The sequence below is a fragment of the Channa argus genome, chromosome 5 (assembly GCF_033026475.1).
Source record: "Channa argus isolate prfri chromosome 5, Channa argus male v1.0, whole genome shotgun sequence".
NCBI classification, from domain to species: domain Eukaryota; kingdom Metazoa; phylum Chordata; class Actinopteri; order Anabantiformes; family Channidae; genus Channa; species Channa argus.
In genome coordinates this window covers 17,643,696-17,662,682 of record NC_090201.1, presented here as the reverse complement: position 1 = coordinate 17,662,682, position 18,987 = coordinate 17,643,696, and the positions used below count along the sequence as shown (strand labels likewise).

General features: G+C 37.8%; 1 protein-coding gene across 2 annotated transcripts in view; it reads right to left on the bottom strand.

Annotated features, from left to right (window-relative positions):
• The window catches only part of pax7a (paired box 7a), a 44,087-nt gene extending 34,974 nt beyond the window's left edge, over window positions 1-9,113 (bottom strand). The window contains exons 1-4 of one of the 2 annotated variants that reach the window (XM_067505756.1): window positions 8,629-9,113; window positions 7,298-7,533; window positions 6,571-6,715; window positions 6,070-6,198 (exon numbers count right to left, since the gene is read on the bottom strand). In XM_067505756.1, coding sequence (XP_067361857.1) covers window positions 6,070-6,198; window positions 6,571-6,715; window positions 7,298-7,533; window positions 8,629-8,713 — 595 coding nt within the window. In that variant the 5' untranslated portion in view covers window positions 8,714-9,113. The remainder of the gene's footprint in view (window positions 1-6,069; window positions 6,199-6,570; window positions 6,716-7,297; window positions 7,534-8,628) is intronic. The other variant, XM_067505757.1, reaches the window with a different exon arrangement.
• Window positions 9,114-18,987: the final 9,874 nt, after the last annotated feature.

Here is an 18,987-nt window from a genome sequence, read left to right as displayed (position 1 = left end):
TATGATTTCCGAGTCAGACTCACAAGGGAATCTCTGGACAGCTGATTCCTGTCAGCCTCATTCATCTTCTTTCAGTCAATTAGACATTACTGCTAACAAAGCGCTATAGCGTTTTGGACAATATATTAGACGCCCAAGTGGAAATGTAATAGGCGATGGCCTAACAGATTACTAGTTCACCGGCTACGTCATCAGTAGTAGTAATAATAATAAGAAGAAGAAGAAGAAGAAGGAAGAAGAAATATTACGAAAAAAGACGCAAACATTTACATTGAAATAGTATGTATAGTGTAGACTATAGTGTACAATAGCTCATCTAAATAATAATAAGGTTATGAATAAACCTTGAGCAACTTTCAGCACTGAAAATCGACTAAATCGACTGTATAAATACCGCAAAATTAATTTACTTTTAAAGGGTAGTTATACAATTACTGAAAACCATGATCTAAAATACATCAGTTAAAATATATATCTTAAACCATATCACCTTTAGATCATGAACAAAGGAAAGACTACCTACAAATAAATCGAATAATTCACAGATAAACCATCTACCTAGGCTACAAGGCTTTGTTACCCCACCTGTTGACATGAATGTTTGATGCACGTGTGTGTGTCTGTGTGTGACTGAGAAAGAGGAAAAGAAGAGGGGGCAGAGAAAAGGGAGGTCAAAATTTGAGCAAAGAAAGAAGCAAATCGAGAATTTCTATTTATTTTGGACCACAGGCCCGCAGGCACAGCGCAGGATCCCGGAGCCCCATAGTGAAAATTGGCGGAATAAAACACAGACAGAAATGAGAGACGCGCTGAAGCGCCCTACTGTTGTGACAGGATACCTGGAGGGCAACGCTTCCTCTTTAATTTGTCTCATATGGTTTGAGACCCCCAACCAGACATTCAATCCTCAGAGTCTGCGTAAGCCTACTGAATGTAATTCTCGATGGTGAAATTATATGCTATAATTAAATATCATATCATTTTTAAAATGCTCGGTGGCATAGAGGCATCTTATCATCTTAGTCTTCCTCGGCTTCTTCGTTGTTATCACATTAATAATAACAACATCTAAAAAAGGTCTATCAGCATTTGTGGAGAAAATTACAGGCTAAACAAAGGGCACCTATGGGCTTACAGCTTCTATCCTGATATTTTCGAGCAGGAAATGTTAACCTTGAAATGCTACTATCTGCGCCTAACAATGTGCGATCATAACCCCATAAATGAGGGGAGAAATTGAATCCTTTTAAGTTATTAAGCAGGAAAGGATTATAAACTCGTCTTTATAAATGAGCTAGAAATCCCCATGTCTTCCTCTGTACATTTTTAAATTTCCCACAAGAAGCCGAGAGGAAAGATTGCCCCTTTTCAAGAGCCCCACAAGAGATGGAAAAACCATTTTTGTGCCCAGATAGGGAGTCGTCCCACATGGTAAGCGCCACTTTAATTAATAGACAGCCTTGAGAGGTATCACTGTCAGCCTGGATAATGGTGGCAGAGCCAGTGTTTGTGCTTCCATGAATATTTCTGATGTGATCAAAGTCAAATGCCAGCACAGAATGAATCTAAGCCTACTCGATTTTTATTTACCCAAATGCTGCAGACACTTAAAGCTCCTTACACTGAAACGTCCCCCTAGTTCGGTAGGGCTACAAGCTTAAACTGCACTCCCTTAAACGGATGCATTACTCATTATTCATAATAAGCAATGGCTTCGTGATGTTATATTGCACGGTTTGCTCATGTTACCTTGTTGGAACCAATAGGCTAATTTATTACACTGGTAGTAGCTCTTGTCATTAAATATCATGGTATATCAATAACAACAAATCCCCACATTATTTTTAAAGTTATAAATTGCACAGTATAAAAATGTCACCCCACTTATATTATAAAACAGGCAGTATATTTATTAATATGGCCTCAGTGTTCAGTCCTACATTTTTACTTCAATCCAGACGTTTTAACCAATAAAATAAATTACCAATTTAAGCTAGCGTTAGCTACATAGATAGAGTTATTTGCTCAACATTTTGAAATAAAACCAACTATGTATTGATTGAAAACTAATTAGTTTGTTACAAATGTTTATACCTCATGTGATGTGAACAAATAACTGTAAACATTGAAAAATATTTTCACCTTTAGCCTATTCAGTATTGTAGTAGCCTTAACAAAATTAAAAACAATTAGGAAAAATAGTTCTACTATTTGACTTCATCCCAGAGGTTAATCACAAAAATGCATAAAAATGCTTTTTTTTTTTTCATGAAAGAGACTGTCAAAAATACTGCTGTTAGTTGTTGTTGCTAGGCAACACAGTTGCTAAAGAACTAAGCTAATTGCAATAGCTAGCCTGGGCTCACCGTTTAGCCATAAACTTCACAGAGATGTCATCCTGCCACTATTCATTACAGTTAGAAATTGAAAGGGACACGCAGGTAGCTACCACAAACGCCAACTAACTTAAAGTTACCTGAACAAGAAACACAGCAAACCGTCCTTTAAATACAGAGAAGGTAGTCTACGAAGTCTTGAAAGCGGATTTGATAGTTTTCAGTATTTGAGTCCTTAACCAATGCAACTGCGTTTTCTCTTTAAACTGATCACTAGTAATAACCTATGTCTTAATCTTAATTTTTTAAAATTTTGTTTCAATATCACATTTACTATCTACTACTACTGCTATTATTATTATTATTGTTATTATTGTTGTTATTATTATTATCATCGATCATGTCCTGTCTCTCAGTTCCTGCCCTCTTTATAAGAAATGTAGGCCTACCAATGTAAATTCCAGTGAAATGTGGCTTGAGTGGCTGCGGGGACGGGGGAGGTTAATCCGAGTTTAATGCAGTGAAGCACAGCGCAGGGTCTGGGCTATGATGGGTATGTTATCTCTGCCCAACATTTGGCTCTCCCTCAATTTCAACCCAGCCAAATAGCTGCGAGAAAGTGCAGATGGAGTCACTCTCAATGCCTGAGGAAAAAACGTTATTAATAGCTAAATAACTTCCCCATACTTTCACTGAATCTCTCTCTCACACACTGTTCCAGATGGATTTGTTTGAAGTGGTCTCTCACTTCATTCCCCTGTCCTTCTCATTCAGCACGGCTTTAGACCCGAAATATAGCTACATTATATTACCATACACTTAGAGAGTGGGTATGTGTGCGCCAAAGTGTGTATGTCAGGGAGTTAGTGCGCGCATGTGGGTTTGTGACGTGGAAACGCGCGGAAGGGACAGCTTTTCACACTTTCCATCAGTGTAGGCCGAGTTTATCATTAATAACAGGAGAAACATTATTTTGTTTTTTTTGTTTTTTGTTTCTTCAAGAAAACACGACTGTGCGATATCTTGGAATATGTTTCTGCGTAATTGCTGGAGATAAAAAGGAGGGAAACAAAACGAAACAGGAATTGAGGGGCCATAAAAACCATTATTTTGCTAAGGTTGAATGAAAAGTTAACTTCATAATTTAGTCTCACATTCGTTGTATTACCAATACCACTTCACTGATAACAGCCGGCTCGTTCAAACCAACCTTCGGTTGTCTGACTTTCCCACACCTCTCCCCTGCTCTGTCACTCTCCCTTCTCGCTGCTCGGAAATAATCCCACCTGGCATCTGTTTAATTAGATTGAGGACCTCAGGTAATCCTGCGATTTGCTGAAGTGTCCATCGCCTGTCTCCAGCTAATCTGACGGTCAGGTTCAGTGCGGCAGATGGATGCTGGACAGCTGATTCACCTTCTCTCTCTGAGTGGTGTGGCGCAGAACAATAAGATGCCAAAGTCTGCCCAGTTGTTTTGGGACCTTCCTCCCATTTGTTGCGCGTGATTAAACTTTGCTACAGTATTTAATAGCCGTACATGACCATTAAAATCTGCACCTTTTGAGGGGGGGGGACTTGTTTCTGCACAAACAGAATAGTGGGCGGACGAGGATCCACTCAGTGGCCACCTAAATAAACAAATAAATAAAAACTACAGTTTCTGTGAAGACAATAATTGCAGTGTGAAAGGTAAAGCTATCCACTATAACCTTGTGAGATATCCAGAAAACACACTCCATGCAGAAAAATAAATGTATAAGACTGTAATATGGTTAGCAGTTTAAATAGTGTTTGATAAGGATAGATTAGAGGTTGGATAAATCTATGACGTAACCTCTGAAAAAAATCATATACACAGACCTAATAAACAAACAGATAAATAAATAACGTCTTAAAATCTGGATAAGTAAACGAAAAAGAAAATCTCATGAATTTTGTGCCCAGGGCGAGCCACTGTGAGCTCCGCTCTGAGATGAAAGTGAAAAGAAATAAAAGGCTCTATTTAATCTGCTTTAAAACCCCTCTCCACATAAGGGCTGTGCTTCAAACTCGGGGAGTGAGGGGCTGATTGGGGATAAATACATTTCTTACCATGCCTGCGAGCTATTACACCCGGCACGAACACAGCCACCTATTCAGCAACCGTCGTTTCCAGCGCTTACTCTAATAAGTATTAACATTATTAAATGCCATCCGGATGCCGGTAGTCTAAACTGCATTAGGCAGAGGATGCGTCTCTTTTTATAGCAACGCAAGTGCTAAGAAAAACAGAAGCAAAAAATAAAAAATAAAAACACAAGCAGGAACATTATGTGGATGTTTTGTACCAACAGCAGAAAATCAATAACGGTGCAATGGTTAGGACAAACTATGACATTCTCCAGAAATCAGTCCTCATTTTTACGCGAATTGTGCGTAATGACGGGAATCTCCGAAAATGTTAGTCATTTATATGCAGCAGAGTTTACAAGCCATCTTAATGGACACTGGAGATATTTGCAACGAAACGGTGACATTTTTCTCATAACATTAATGCGTGGTGTGACAGAAAAAGAGACCGTTTTCACGCTATCGAGTGATTCTTCTCCAAAGGGCCATTATATAAAATTACAAAACTATCTACCAGCGGGGCGTATTGAATAATTCATCTCCTTTTATGTCTCTCCTTTCCCTTTGTCCAAAGTTTTCTTTCTCTTTTACCCATTTTTTGAATGAGAATGGACGAGTCCGTACTCGTCTTTTAGCTGCCCAGCTTTCCAGGATTTGCTTTTGTGCCTCTGACTCCTCACTTTAAAAAAGCGTCAATAGAGGGGAGGTTGCGCTCGTGAAGTTCATCTTCAAGTTTAAAATTCTGGCAGTATACATTTTTTATTTTTGGGGGGGGGGGGTTCTTTGTGGTCTCTTATCTAAACCCGATTTACACGTTTGATCATCATTTTATCGTTTGGAGACATGGGACATTTTTTACTCCCCATACTGGAGAAACAATGTAGATGTAAACAAATAAACAATGTTAAATGTCATACAACTCTACTTGTAAAGATCTTAAAATAACGTAGAGTAAAAATAGAATTGATTGTGATGGTTTCCATTTATGATTTATTACGTGTAATATTTGATCTATATTTTACACATTGTAATACAGTAAAACATGCCAATTTATAATAAGATTATTAAAAGCTTGTAAATGCTAGTGATGAACACTGATAACGAATATCGGCATTAGAGCTTTGGTTCCCTCTCCTCACGGTATTACTAATAGAGCAAATTATAATAATATGATCATTGATTTCCACTTTAACTGACAAGTGGTGAAATGTCAGTGAACTGACATCGATTGTTAAATGGGTCAACTGTCAGCTGTCATTTAGGGGTCGTTAAATGAGTGACTGAACGAGGAGAAATTTGCTACACAAATTAATTTTCTGCAGTCAAATACCTTCTGCCAAGACTCTCATAAATAATTGAGCGAACGAAAAACCGCTGGCTCGCAGTTAAAAGCAAGAATAAATTCTCTGCGTTTAGCTGCAGCTCGGATGTGGGACAATTTCCCAAGAGGACGTAAAGTAGGAAGTGTATTTAAAACCTTTTCTTCCTGCTTACAAGGCGTTTAATTAACTCTACATAATAGTAATAATAATAATAATAATAATAATAATAATAATAATAATAATAATATTTTGTTATTTCAAACATATACAGAAGGGCCATATACTTTTTGCTGTTAACTTACATTTATCACCGAGGATGCCATCGATGCTATGCTTTGTTTTCTTTTCTCCATCTTCATCCTTCTTATCACAGTCATCCTCGTCATCTTTTTTGCCAAATCGGGCCCTCAAAACGCGGCTGATGGAGCTCACTAATGGCAACAAGAAGGTAAATGGGTGATTAGCCCTTAAACCCATAAAAGAACCATAATAATCCTATCATACATTTTAGAAGCCTACCAAACTAAAGTAGCACAGGAAAAGTTAGGAAAATATTCAAAATAGAAGTCTATATTAAAAGAGAAAAATTACACTGTAGTCTAAACACTAAGATCTGAATTTAAATGCTAATATCAAAGGCAAATTTTCCCAACAGGATGTTTTTTTATCTGGGTCAAACAGCTGTAGGTAAAACATTTTGTCATCAGTAACTGGGGTTTAAAACATGTTGGATTCACAGTGATGCTCATTCAGAAGTGATGCTGCAGTTTTCGCTCATAATAAGAAAAAAAAGTGCAGCTTACCAGATGAAGCCTCACCTGAAGGAACTGTGCTTCTGTCGCACACCCCGTCCTTCAGCAGCTTATCCCGGATCTCCCAGCTGAACATACCAGGGTTTTCTCTCTTGTACTCCTCGATTCTCTTCTCCACATCAGGAGTTGCCACCTGCTTTAAGTTTGGAATGATGTGAAAGTGCAGAAAAAAGACAAAAGCAGGAGAAGGAGAAAATTCAGTTTTAATTTAAAAAAAAGGACATTTCTGCAAGTAATAAAACTAACACAATAAAACACTGTAAAAACTGGATATTAATTATTATTGAAAAACTGTAACTATTACACATTATTTATTTTATTTATGTTAAATCGTCTAAATATTTCCTAATTAACCATTTCTTAGCTCCACGGGCACTCCTAACATATTACTAGTAACAAGTAATATATCACGAATTGATTTCTTAGTCTTTCTAAAATGTTAATGTTCTTATAATTAGTTTTGATAGAAATTGAGAAAATATTAATATTAATTAATTAGGAAATGTAATTGCGAAAAATAAAACACCAGCTATAAAGTTTATAAGCAGTAAGACTACAGAAATGTAATTTCCATTTAATTCAAAAGTTAATTTAAATTTCAGGTTCTCTATAAGGCTGTTTTAGCTCATCAAATTTGGGCTCACTCAGGTGTCATGCACCTCGTTACTCTGGCCCTCGTGCTACTGACCAACAGATCCGTTCATGGACCCCCACTCACCCTGGGCTTGCTGCCACCAATGGCCCCAGGACGGATCGACCCGGTTTCTTGGTATCGGCAGAGGATTTTGGAGACACAACCATGAGAAACTCGAAGTTGTCGCGAGATTACACAGGGTCGAATGCCGTGATGGGCCATCTCCACTATCTTGTGTCGGATGTGATTTGGCAGGGGCCTCCCATTGATGAACACACCGCCAAGCTGGTTCACCCTACCCTGGCCCAGAGGGGTGGATACTGCGCCACAAATAAACAAATAAAAGTTTCAAAACAAACAACACCATAACATCCTGTCTTGTTTTAAAAACGACATATTAATGTAGACAAGGCTTTAATTTAGCCTGTTATATTTGCTATGTCCCTGGCTTGTAATGGGACGCAGTTTACGCACATTATCATATTATACATTTTCAAGAGAGCATCGTGCCAAATTCATCTAGCGTCAGTCTGGCTGACAGGATGCATCCGAGGCCACTTTAGGATCCAATTTCACATTCAAGAGACACTAAAGAGGGTGACACTTTCCACCTTGATTATTCCTAGTCATGCTGTACAAATATTGATGTGATCCTTTGAGCCATCTCTTTGCCGTGTGTATTATTGCCATTTCCAGCAGCAGGACACTTGAACAAATCCCAGAGCTGGAGTAACTTGTGAGCTACGTGGTTTTTGTACATTTCAGTCCAGAGCACTTGAGCACGAACAGGGTGTAATGGGAAAACTGTTGCCATAAATGAATGCAAATAACAAAGTGATCTTTTTTCCGCACATATGTTCACACGACCTGAGTGTGATGCATTGATGTTTTAAAGAAATTACCAATTAGATTGATTTTTGAGGGTGTAACCATCAACTGTGGACTAGTAAGAAAAGCTAGCCCAAATGTACAAATAAGGATGTTTTTAATCTACCACCCTAATTATTATTATTATGATTCATTAGATTGTTTTTATATAGTGCAAAGGATAATTGTTAATTCAATAAATTGTAGGCCTATTATTGTGAATGCAATTCCTCTACAACTGAGTCAAAACACTCGAAGCAAAAACCTGAATATATGTTTTCAGTGCTATACACCATATATTTCGTGTATACTGCGTAATGAGATGGACTTAGTGGGAGTTAATGTATCTCAAATAAATTCAAAACCTTGTACAGACTGCCAAAAAATAGAATCGAACTGAAACAAAACACGAGAATAAGTTATTTGAAATGTTGATTTTTCTGCAGCTATATTTAAGTTTTGATAAAGGATATAAACTTGAAGCAACACTAAAAGGTCATGTTTGTTCACCCACCATGTTAAATTGTGCTAGTGCCACATTTTCTTACCTTCCAGAGGGAAGCCGGTTCGTGGGTAGTTCTGGCCTGGCGCAGGGCGCACCATCCGAGGTACTGTTCCTGGTAAAGTAGCCATCCTACAGCTACTCAGACAAACACCAAACTGGACTCTGCCCGAACCTGCTACTCTCACAAAGTCCAAATCAAAAACCAGAATGTATTCACTGTTCTCGAAAAAGATGCTCTGGTACTGTCAAATCCCAATCCCAGGAAGAAACTCAGCGAGCCCTTCTTCCACCAGGGAAAAATAAAAGCTCCTCTGGTGCGACGAATGTGCGAAAGTTAAAAAAGGCAGCAGCAAAAATAACCTTTAACAGGGGACTCAGCAAAATGGAGGAGCTGCACTTAAAGTTGTGGATGTGAGTTGGAAAGACGCCGTTATTCTTTTCCCTTGGTGTAGTTTGGGTTCAGTATAATGTCTGCTGGCTAGCTGGAAGTAGTTTAAGTGGCCAACTTTCGTGCACGTCGTAGGAGGAGACAGACGAGCGCTCCCATAGGCTCCTTGGTCTTTCTTTTATGGATGAAAGAGAGTGGGTTTAGCCAGAAGCCGAGCGACCAATCAGAATAGCACATTCCACTTTTAATTTACTGCTGCCTGATTCTAGACCCTATACACCAAAGCCAGCTCACAAATGTGATATCTAAACGTTATTCGGAATTCCGATCAAACAAAATATGTCTGCTTCAATGATATTCCAACTTATCAAATATTAATGCTTTTAAAATGACATGTCTTCGCTTTCTTTCTTTCTTACACAAGACAAATTTTTAAAAAATCAAGAAATAACCTATTAACTGCAGCTGTGGCAACAACCACAAAATCAAAGTGTGTTTTTGTTAATAACCACAATTGAAAGTTTATAGTTTGCTTTTCACATGTTCTACTGGTAAATATTTGAATTCCGAATAAAATGTTTATGTAAAATGTCTAAATTCATTAATTTAAATCACCATGTTGTCGATAAAACGTCAGGAGAATAAATGTGTGGGCTTTTCTGAAAGTTTCTCGTCCGTGTTAGAACGGTGCACACGCAGTGTTTCCTGTGAATAAACCAAAATAAAAAATCACCACCTAAATAACCGGGTGGGAAATTTATGATGTGGGATTTGAATGGACAAAAATGCACTAAAGAAGCCCCTTTTAGAAAAGGTTAGAATATAAGATGCTTTTTGGCTTTTTAACCTTTCAATTAGCCCAAGTAAATGTGCGCAGCATGAACGTCTACATCGCTCCCACAGCTTTTGTGGTAATTATAACATTACGATGGACCCGCTACTGATGACAACAGGTTGACTTGCCCTGGAGTATGTACAAGAGTAGTTGCTCAAAGGTAATTATTGAAAAATAATGCGCAACTATGAAACTCAAATAAAAAGAGCACATGTGGCAGAAAAGAAGAGGCGCATGTGTCAACTCTGTGGGCCCACCGCGCATATAAAACTGTGTGACAATTGCCGTGGAAAACACTCCTGGTGGAAGGCAATTTCACAAATAATTTTAGCAACAATTAGGGAGTGTGGAGGGGTGAAATGGCGATTTCACATGCAGATGTGCCGGTGGGAAGGATCTGGTACCCTGCCGAATAGCTATGACCCTCACTCTCCCGCTTTGGTTTGCTTCACATGGGACAGAAAAGCACAAAGAGACCGCGTCACCCTCCTGGGAAGGCGCAAAGAGCACTGGATTAAGTCAAGCATCAATCATGTGAAATCCAAACAAAAGCAAAACTCTCTTATTCAAAGCACACTCTTTTACAAATATTTCTACTATCAGTTTCTCTCTCTCTCTGAACCTACAGCGGATTTTTTTCTGCAATTCACACAGACACGCAAATAAAGCTAATAATCCCCTATCCCTGCAAATATCCTTGGTTCACCACCACCATGTCTTGTCTCATATTATCCTAATCATTAGTCTGGTATTCATTTGTTATGCAGCTACTGATAATTACACCCAAAAGAAATTCTATCATAATGAGGAGAACATTAATATGCATTTAAGTGCGATGTTGTTTAGTTTGTAATATTTTTTGCAAATATGAAGACGCAGTCATTTTCTACTGAAATGTCTACTATTCTGTTTCTTATACAGTATATCCTGTATATTATTTGTTAGGTTATCTCTGCTCTTATTATTTCTGTTCAGATAAAGTGTTTTTTTTTTCACAGAAAGACACAAACCAAATAAAAACTACTTTAGAGCTTAGTAAAAACAGTCAGTGAAAAATAACCATTTATAATCGTAATTCCTCATTGAATTTACCATAATCCATGAACTAAAAGCAGGCTATACCTGACACATTATTAAAAGTTTTTATGAGTCCGTTTTTAAGGTAAAATAATTTGGCAACAAAACAAAATTACATCACTGTAGCAAAAACAGCACCTATAAATCTTACAAACGTCTCTCGCTGCTCTGTGTTTGTTAAGACTTTCGTTGGACCAAGAAGTTGAGGATGACAGCAGCATGGCCACCAGTGGGCGACTAGTGCTTCACTTTGTGCATTATTTTTGAAAAGGCACATAAGTCTTGGGCACCTTTCTGTGAGCTTTGTAGTGCAACAAACAACAGATATGTATGGATTTATGCATTATGTGTCAGCACTATTTTATCATAACTGGCATCTCACGCACGTCACACCCTTGACTCCATATATAAATATGTAAATAACTGTCACTTAGTTTCCTTTTAGCTTCAACAGACAGAAAAACACTTCCTCGCTCATGATACTGTCTCCAATCTTATCTCCATCAGAGGTGCTTTTCAAACACTTTCCTACATATCCCCTCAACGATTGTGTTATGGCAATTACCAAAGTTTTTTTGCTTCTAGGTGAACACTTCTATACTTTTCTAATCCACGTGTATTTTTCTATACACAACGTTTAGCTATTCACACTGAAGAGCACAAAAGAGAAAACACCTTTTGATTAAAGGCACAGCCAATTAAATCCTTATCTTTCTCTGAGCTGAACAAAGGGAAAATTTACAGACATTAAGCACATATTAGTTTTATTTAAATTTAAATTTTCTTTCATCTTCCAGTTGGTGAGAGTGAAGTGTCTTTAGGGAACGATGTTCAGAATATAATCATTTGTAAAACAGAGATCATTACTGAAAAATGTCACAGTTGAAAATTGAGTTTACTATGAATAAACAAAAAAAAAATGCATTGTTTTATTGTATACATACAAACATAAAACATAAGAGTTACAAACAGGATATTGAACAGGTGTATTTCACTATTACAATCCTAAACTTAACCCAAAAGTATAGTAAAGATTCAAATACTGCATCTCCTGCAGCTTTCCAATCCCTGCTGGCTACAACTGTAGAAATGAAAGAAATTCATAAATCTAATTATATTGTTTCTTAAAGCGTTTACCATTTTGTGGGCATATAAATGCTGAAGGCAAGTTCTGTCTTTGTGGACAAGCAGGCAAAAATCTTTTTAAACAACAATCTTACATCTGTACTTATACAGAAACCACAAATCATCAGTTGCTTCTCTTTCATGAAGGCTGGCTTTACTTCTGTTGAATCATAAGTACTGCATGCAAAATCTCTCTGAATGTAATAAGCGGACATCATGATAAACTGCCACAGGAGTTGCTTGGTGCAAAAATAGTGAACAACTGACCACTTTATCATAATCCTATCAATTGATATCATCATCCAGTCAATCAATAGTTCACCTCCACGGTTTCTTAGATGCTGTGACATGTTGTTTCAACAGTGACAATGTCTGCACTTCCACCGCAGTCTTGTTAACTTGTTGAAACGTTTTCACATCTGCTCAGAATTATCCAAATGTGTAACCACTTCCTTATGGGAATTATTTTATCACAATAGAGTGAGAGAGCGTATAAAATGTGCTCTTAAGAGGGAAAAGCTGGTGAAAAGCTTACTTTGAGTTGTAACTTTAATGAAAGAAAGCTGATTTGAGATATTCATCTCAGTGGGAGGAGCTTTGAACAGGCATGTAGGGCCTGAGAAGGTGATGTTTGGTTAATAAGAGAGTGTGGATGCAGGAATTCCTCACATTCATTTGGAAAAAGTTAGCCTATGTGTGAACCTTGCCTGAACTTAATCTCCACCTTAGCTGGCCCTAATGCAGTACATGCAAACAACAGAGGTATAATAAAGTTAGGCAAAAGCAATGGTTGGAAGGTTTAGAAAATGTGATACATTTTTAAAAGCAGAGAATTTTGTTTCAGCTAGTCATGAAGACCTTACTGTGGAGACTGCTTTACTGGTTCCATATCTGAGTTGGAATCTTATAAATCTGAAGGGACAAATGTCTACAAATTAGGTAGTTACAAACATGTATAGTGTTTTTTCTTGTTAAATGTTGAATACTTTAATTTCTTCAGACATCTAAAAATCCTTCAAATTGAACAAGCAGAAGAGGGAACATCAGTCTTTATTTTGACTGCTTAACAAACCTCCCACATTGTTGATTTTAAAACATCCACAGGTAAAGATGTTGCTTCAATAGACTTCACGGCAGTAGACATAACTGTGTGATAATTGGCCTCGGTGTAAATATTTATCAAGCACACATTGGTGCACACACACCGGCCCGTACGGGTACACACACACACACACACACACACAAAAACCCCACCCCAGACAATAGCTTTGCCATGGAGAGGCTCACCATCCTGGTCCATCCTGCGATCCTGCCTCTGAACAGCAACCAGAGGCACGCATTTTACTCAGGCCAACAGTCCTCCCCTGGATTAAAAGCACTTCCTTTTTCCAACTATCAAACATCCGAAATAGCTTTAGTCCATCTAAACCTAAATAATCATCATAGATGTAGCTACAATACAAGTGCACCTACCGTCCACCTATGAATGAATGGATGACGGCACCTAACGTTAGTTCGCCACCTATTATTAATGGCACAGTGATCAAACGTTATCACAGACACAGATTACAGCAGGTCCACATTTTGCATCATATGACATGTAACAATTACATTGTTGAGTGATTTACATCCCTTATCCCACTTCACTCATTCACTTATTGGAAATTAATCCCATGGGTGTGCTGGGCAAAGCCAATAACAACTCTGCTGCTCAAGTCCAAATTACGGACTTTGCTTCTCTGCATAGATTAAGCCAATCCAGAGTCTGTCTTGTCTCATGTTGTTTCCTAAATAAAACTTTATCAACTTGAAACACAGCTTCCTCGTGAGGCTAAGACGAGCTAACGTTAGCCTCTGGGTGCACATCAACATGGCTAACCTTATGTTAGCACTGGACCCTGCGACAGAGCATAAGAGTCAGTTGGTTTAGTTACTGACTCTGTCTCTTTATCCTTTCTTTACTGAGTGCCGCTTTTTTGTTTGGATATTCTTTATGCGTTATTCATGTGTCTTTATTCTTTATGCATTCTAAAAAGCGTGATAACACAAACAAGGTCGCATTTCCCAGCATGCACCCCACATTCGGAGCTTTTGAGAAAAAGACAAACAAACAACAAAATAAATATAATATAAATCATTGTTTTAACATTTAACAAAGACAAACTAGACTTATAAACAATGAACTCAAACTCCCATCTGCAGTCCTCTGTTTGAAAACTAATCCAAATAAGACATTTGACCACCATCAACAATATTACCAATAAAATTTGTTTGTTTGTTTACCCTGAACCCACATACACCCATGTCAGCTCTTTGCGAAATACTTACTGTTTTCTAAATCATCAGGAAGTCTATTCACACACCGTGGCAGGCGAGCAGGAAAACAACATATGTTAAGTCTGGTGTCTGACTTATGAGTCAGGGATACATCTATAATTCAACCAGTGATCAAACAACCAAAGGCCTCTTAGAGAGGGCAGCTCTTTGTGGATTTCCGCAAAGATCAGAGGTTTCAGAGCAGGGATGAACAAAAAAAGACAAAGACAAGACATTGAGAAACAGAAACTGGTAAAAGGGGTAATGAAGTAAATTTTTGTTGCAGCACCATCAAAAGGCCAATCAGATCTTTAGTAATACATGACATCACACAAACAGGCAGACTCAGCTGGATGGGTTCAGGTGGGTACTGGGGTGGGCTGGGGGGACGGTGGTGGCAGAATGGGTGACATCCTGTCACTGCTCATTACAGTGTGAATTTATGTGGATCCTCGACAACACCTTCACTTGGCACAAGCAGGACAAACTATTGATGAGACACTGGAGCGATGGAGTTCTGGGGAAAAAGGAAGATAAGTAAAAATGCAGTTTGCTCATTAAAGAACAGGTGGAAGACAACAGAGATGGTCGACAATGCTCTGCACAGAGGCACACAACCTGATGTCTGCAAATGAGAGCAACCGCACACTATGAAGCCAGGAATTAACAGGGAACAAATAAGTGGAAAATATAAGGCACATGACAAAGCCCACATGACTGTCTCTGTTCAGCACTCCTTTATCCTCCTTAAACAATATGTTAAGAAACCTGTTGTCTGTATGCCCCTAAGCTCTTATCACCTCACAGCAGACCTCACCTGTCATGTTTTGTTTTATGCGAAAGAAAACCAATACGACACCTTTTTCTTTTACTGGCACATGAAACCATACTTCCACTTCATACACAGCCCAAGTTTGGTGAATATTTAAGTAAGGAGCATGCTGGATGGTCCTTGGAGTTTAACACAATGCCTGCTTTTCTGAGTTGTGCATAAACATGGTATCACGTCGTAGCCAACTCCTGATCTTGTGTCTTTGATGATTTGCCTCAGACCGGCACAAACAGTTTGAGATAATGCAAGACTTTAAACGGTGTATAACTTGTCATGGCCACCCACAATATCCCTAAGATAAGGCTGCTCTTGGTTTAGTGTCAGTTTCCCAAAAAAAAAAAAAAAAGGGAAAGGGGGGGGTTGATCATTAAAATTACCTTTGAAATTTGCTGCTGGGTGTTCAGTAAACAGGTTACACTAACACCTAAATGTGAGGGATCACAGATCAACAGATTTCCCTGAAGCATGCATGAACGTGTCTGCGACTAAATCAGAAAACAAGCAAATGTGAAGAATCTGTCCTTGATGGTATTTGTCACTCCACAAAATATCTTCAAAGGCTTGTCTAAACCATCCAGAAGGGGTTGTATCAATCAGAACACATGCAATTAGATTTGTCAAATCTAAACTCACTTGTCCTCTCTCCACTGAACTGGACATAAGGACAATCGTGTATAGTGGCCTGTCAAATCCACCCAAGTATGAACAGGAAACAGACAGGTTCTTTACAATGAATATATATATAAATACTACTGATAAAACTCCTTTTTTAGTATGTACCAGCAACACTGGAAACTGCGAGTACACTGAAACCTTTAGTGAGTTTGTCTGTAAAGGGATACTGTGGGTTGCTGGCATCATTTCATTACAGTGGACAGTGTTACAATCCATTTTACACTACCAAGAATGCTCTGTGTGTGTGTTGTACTTGTGAGTGTGAGTGTGTGTGGCATGTGATAGGACCAAAATGCTTGGGTATCACGCTCTGATGTGCATGCCAAATCCACTTGTCCTCTCACACAACCTACCAGTGTGGCTCTGCAATTTCAGCTCTGCCAGCAGAGGTCTGGGAGAGCAGCAGCACAGGAAGAAAGTCAGGACCTTTCATGGCACAAATTACAATGTGATGTGCAGAATCTGACCAAATATTACCTTCAACGAGCTACAGTTACCCTGTTTAATTTGGTGTGATATAGAGAGCAAGTGATTCAGAGGGAATCTCTGCACGTATTTAGTTCTTTTGCATGAGTACATCAAGTTCTACTGCAGTATAATGTATGAGAAAAAGCCCTGCTTGGAAAAAAAGCAAACAACTATTATGGCCCAGTGGTCCTTGTCAGTGTTGTATTATTACTGTACTTATTAAATTGTTGAGGCTGATGCATTAACATTGTAGCTGGTTGAGATAGAGTTTAAGTTTATTTATTCATGTTCCTTTGTACATTAAAGTAGAAATGTGTTGATTTTGAGTCATTATGGAAATGTACGGAAATCTTGGGAATAGTTACATGCAACTCTCTTTTATTTCTTCTTGGCTTTGATTGAGATTTTTTTTTTAAACCACATCTAGTTAAAATGTTTTTTTTTTATGTTAACCAGAATATTGTGATGTATTCGTTAACTGATGGAAAGATTCTCATTGGTTTAAAAAAGAAAATTCAAAAATGGGGAACTCACAAAATTAGACAGGAACCTTTGTTCTGCAAGTAAACTGTGGTTAGACATTTAATTCATTTTATTTTTACACTACAGACTATTTTTTTCTTCTTCTGGTGCTGATGGAGAAAAAAAGTCAACCATATTAACATGGGTATCTTGTGGACTTTTTGATTCTGAAATGTAGCTTTATCTTCGTAACTGAAGAAGTATTTAACTCTCACAAGAAGTGTGAAGCTGTTGAAGCCATTGTGATACACAACTGATGACACAACATGTAAATGATCAATACCAATACTTAAAATGATTAAATACCATCCTTTGCTGTCCATTATGGTAGAGGTAAAGATGGAAGGTCCAGGGTGCATTCAATAAAAATTCATTCAAAATGTGTAAACTCTTTTATCTATTTTTGAAAATTATTTTAGTTACCAACAATTTGGTAAAATCTTGCTGTTGCTACGCATTTAGTGACAAAGTAGCAATGTTAGTGAAACTCAAGTCATAGTAACAGGATTTATTTGTCAGGTGACTGTCAAATGGTAGTGTACCCACAACACTGATTGAAGTAACTACATGCCTCTTGATCTCAAAGAAGACACAACATTTTAGCTTTAATAAGTGACTGTTAAGACCAGACAAAAATGCAACAGAAAAAGACAAAGTCTCTTTGTAAATAAAGATAAAAGTAATGCCTCCATTTTGCATGCTAACACAATTAGTCTCACCACAATCAGCTGAAAGAACCTTCCAGAAAAAGGAGATCACTTGACCCTCCCACCCCCCCATTTGTGAGCGAATCATGTCTTTCCATTAGGTGATCTCTGCAACCGTGATGTCTATCTTTGCTCAAGCCGGATGCCTAACAAGCAGAGGGCATCACAAAGAGCTAACAGACTAGAAGTCACACGCTGATTGTGATTGAAAAGGTCCATTATTCTTACTAATCACTGAAGGATTTTACGAACATGCTATTTCTTAAAAAGTTAAATTAAAACAACATTAACTTAAAGTTTCATAAATAAAGGTTTAAAGTATCAATCTTTGTATGAGTTTAGATGAACACCTGTAATTCACCATATTCGTATCTTTGTGTGGATTAAACAAAAAGCTATTATGTCTTTACTTGTGAACATTTTGGTAAATGCATTGTGGTGGTTGGTTCTTTCCCCTAGTGTTCCTACGTAAAAGGCTGCTGTGGTTTTATATTTAATGAACATAAGCAAGATACTTTTTCTACTAACCTTCTGCCAAAAGGAAATAAACTTTTCCCTAAAATTGTATTATTAGTCCCAAACCTCTTATTTCTTTTGTTGGTGTATACTAAAAATGTGCACAACCAAGTTTAGTGTAAAATAGATCGGTTGACCATTTGACCTCTAAAACAGATTTTAGGTTTGGATAATTCCACTACGATTATGTGAACACATCTCCACAAATCATATATTCCGCAATTTTAGGGACACCCCCCTGAGTTAAAATAAATGTCTTTTGTGACTCTAAACTAAAGTGGATTAATTATAAAAAGATGAATGAAATGCAATGAAAAACAAACATTCATGGAAAGATATAAAGTATTATGGGACTTGATATAATGATGTACAATGTTCGTTTATTTTAGCTTAAAGATGTAGTGACTAGGTGCACAATGTGACAGCAGTTTCAGTGTTAAGAACATATTAGTGACATCTTCCACATAATCAAATTAAATTCAGATATCTTTGATTGCATTATGTGGAGGAGGCTTTTTCATTCAAATAAGACTTGTCTTGCTCTTTTCCCAGTAAAATATCTGGTCATCTGAGCGTCTCTAACTGAACTGTCACAGATGATTAGAGGAGGAACAACTTGTCTTGGTATCCCAAAGAGCATGGGGTCTTCACGAGAGACCGAGCCACAACCAGAATCAATGTCACCGTTCAGACAATCACGCAATCCCGATTCACCATGTAAGATGCATTTTGTTTGCTGTCTAACTGTGTAAAGCCTCTATTCATTTTCAGATTTTTCCACAGTAAAGAAAGGAGGCCAAGTCAATAATGACACGTTCCTTTTAAAATTTCAGCCTTGCTTGTTGTGAAGAAAATGTTTTGAGTTACGTTGTTTGTCTGGTTTCTGAAGTTATTTCTGTGACAAACCAAACTGACAAAATTTTCAAATATTTTTAACTAAT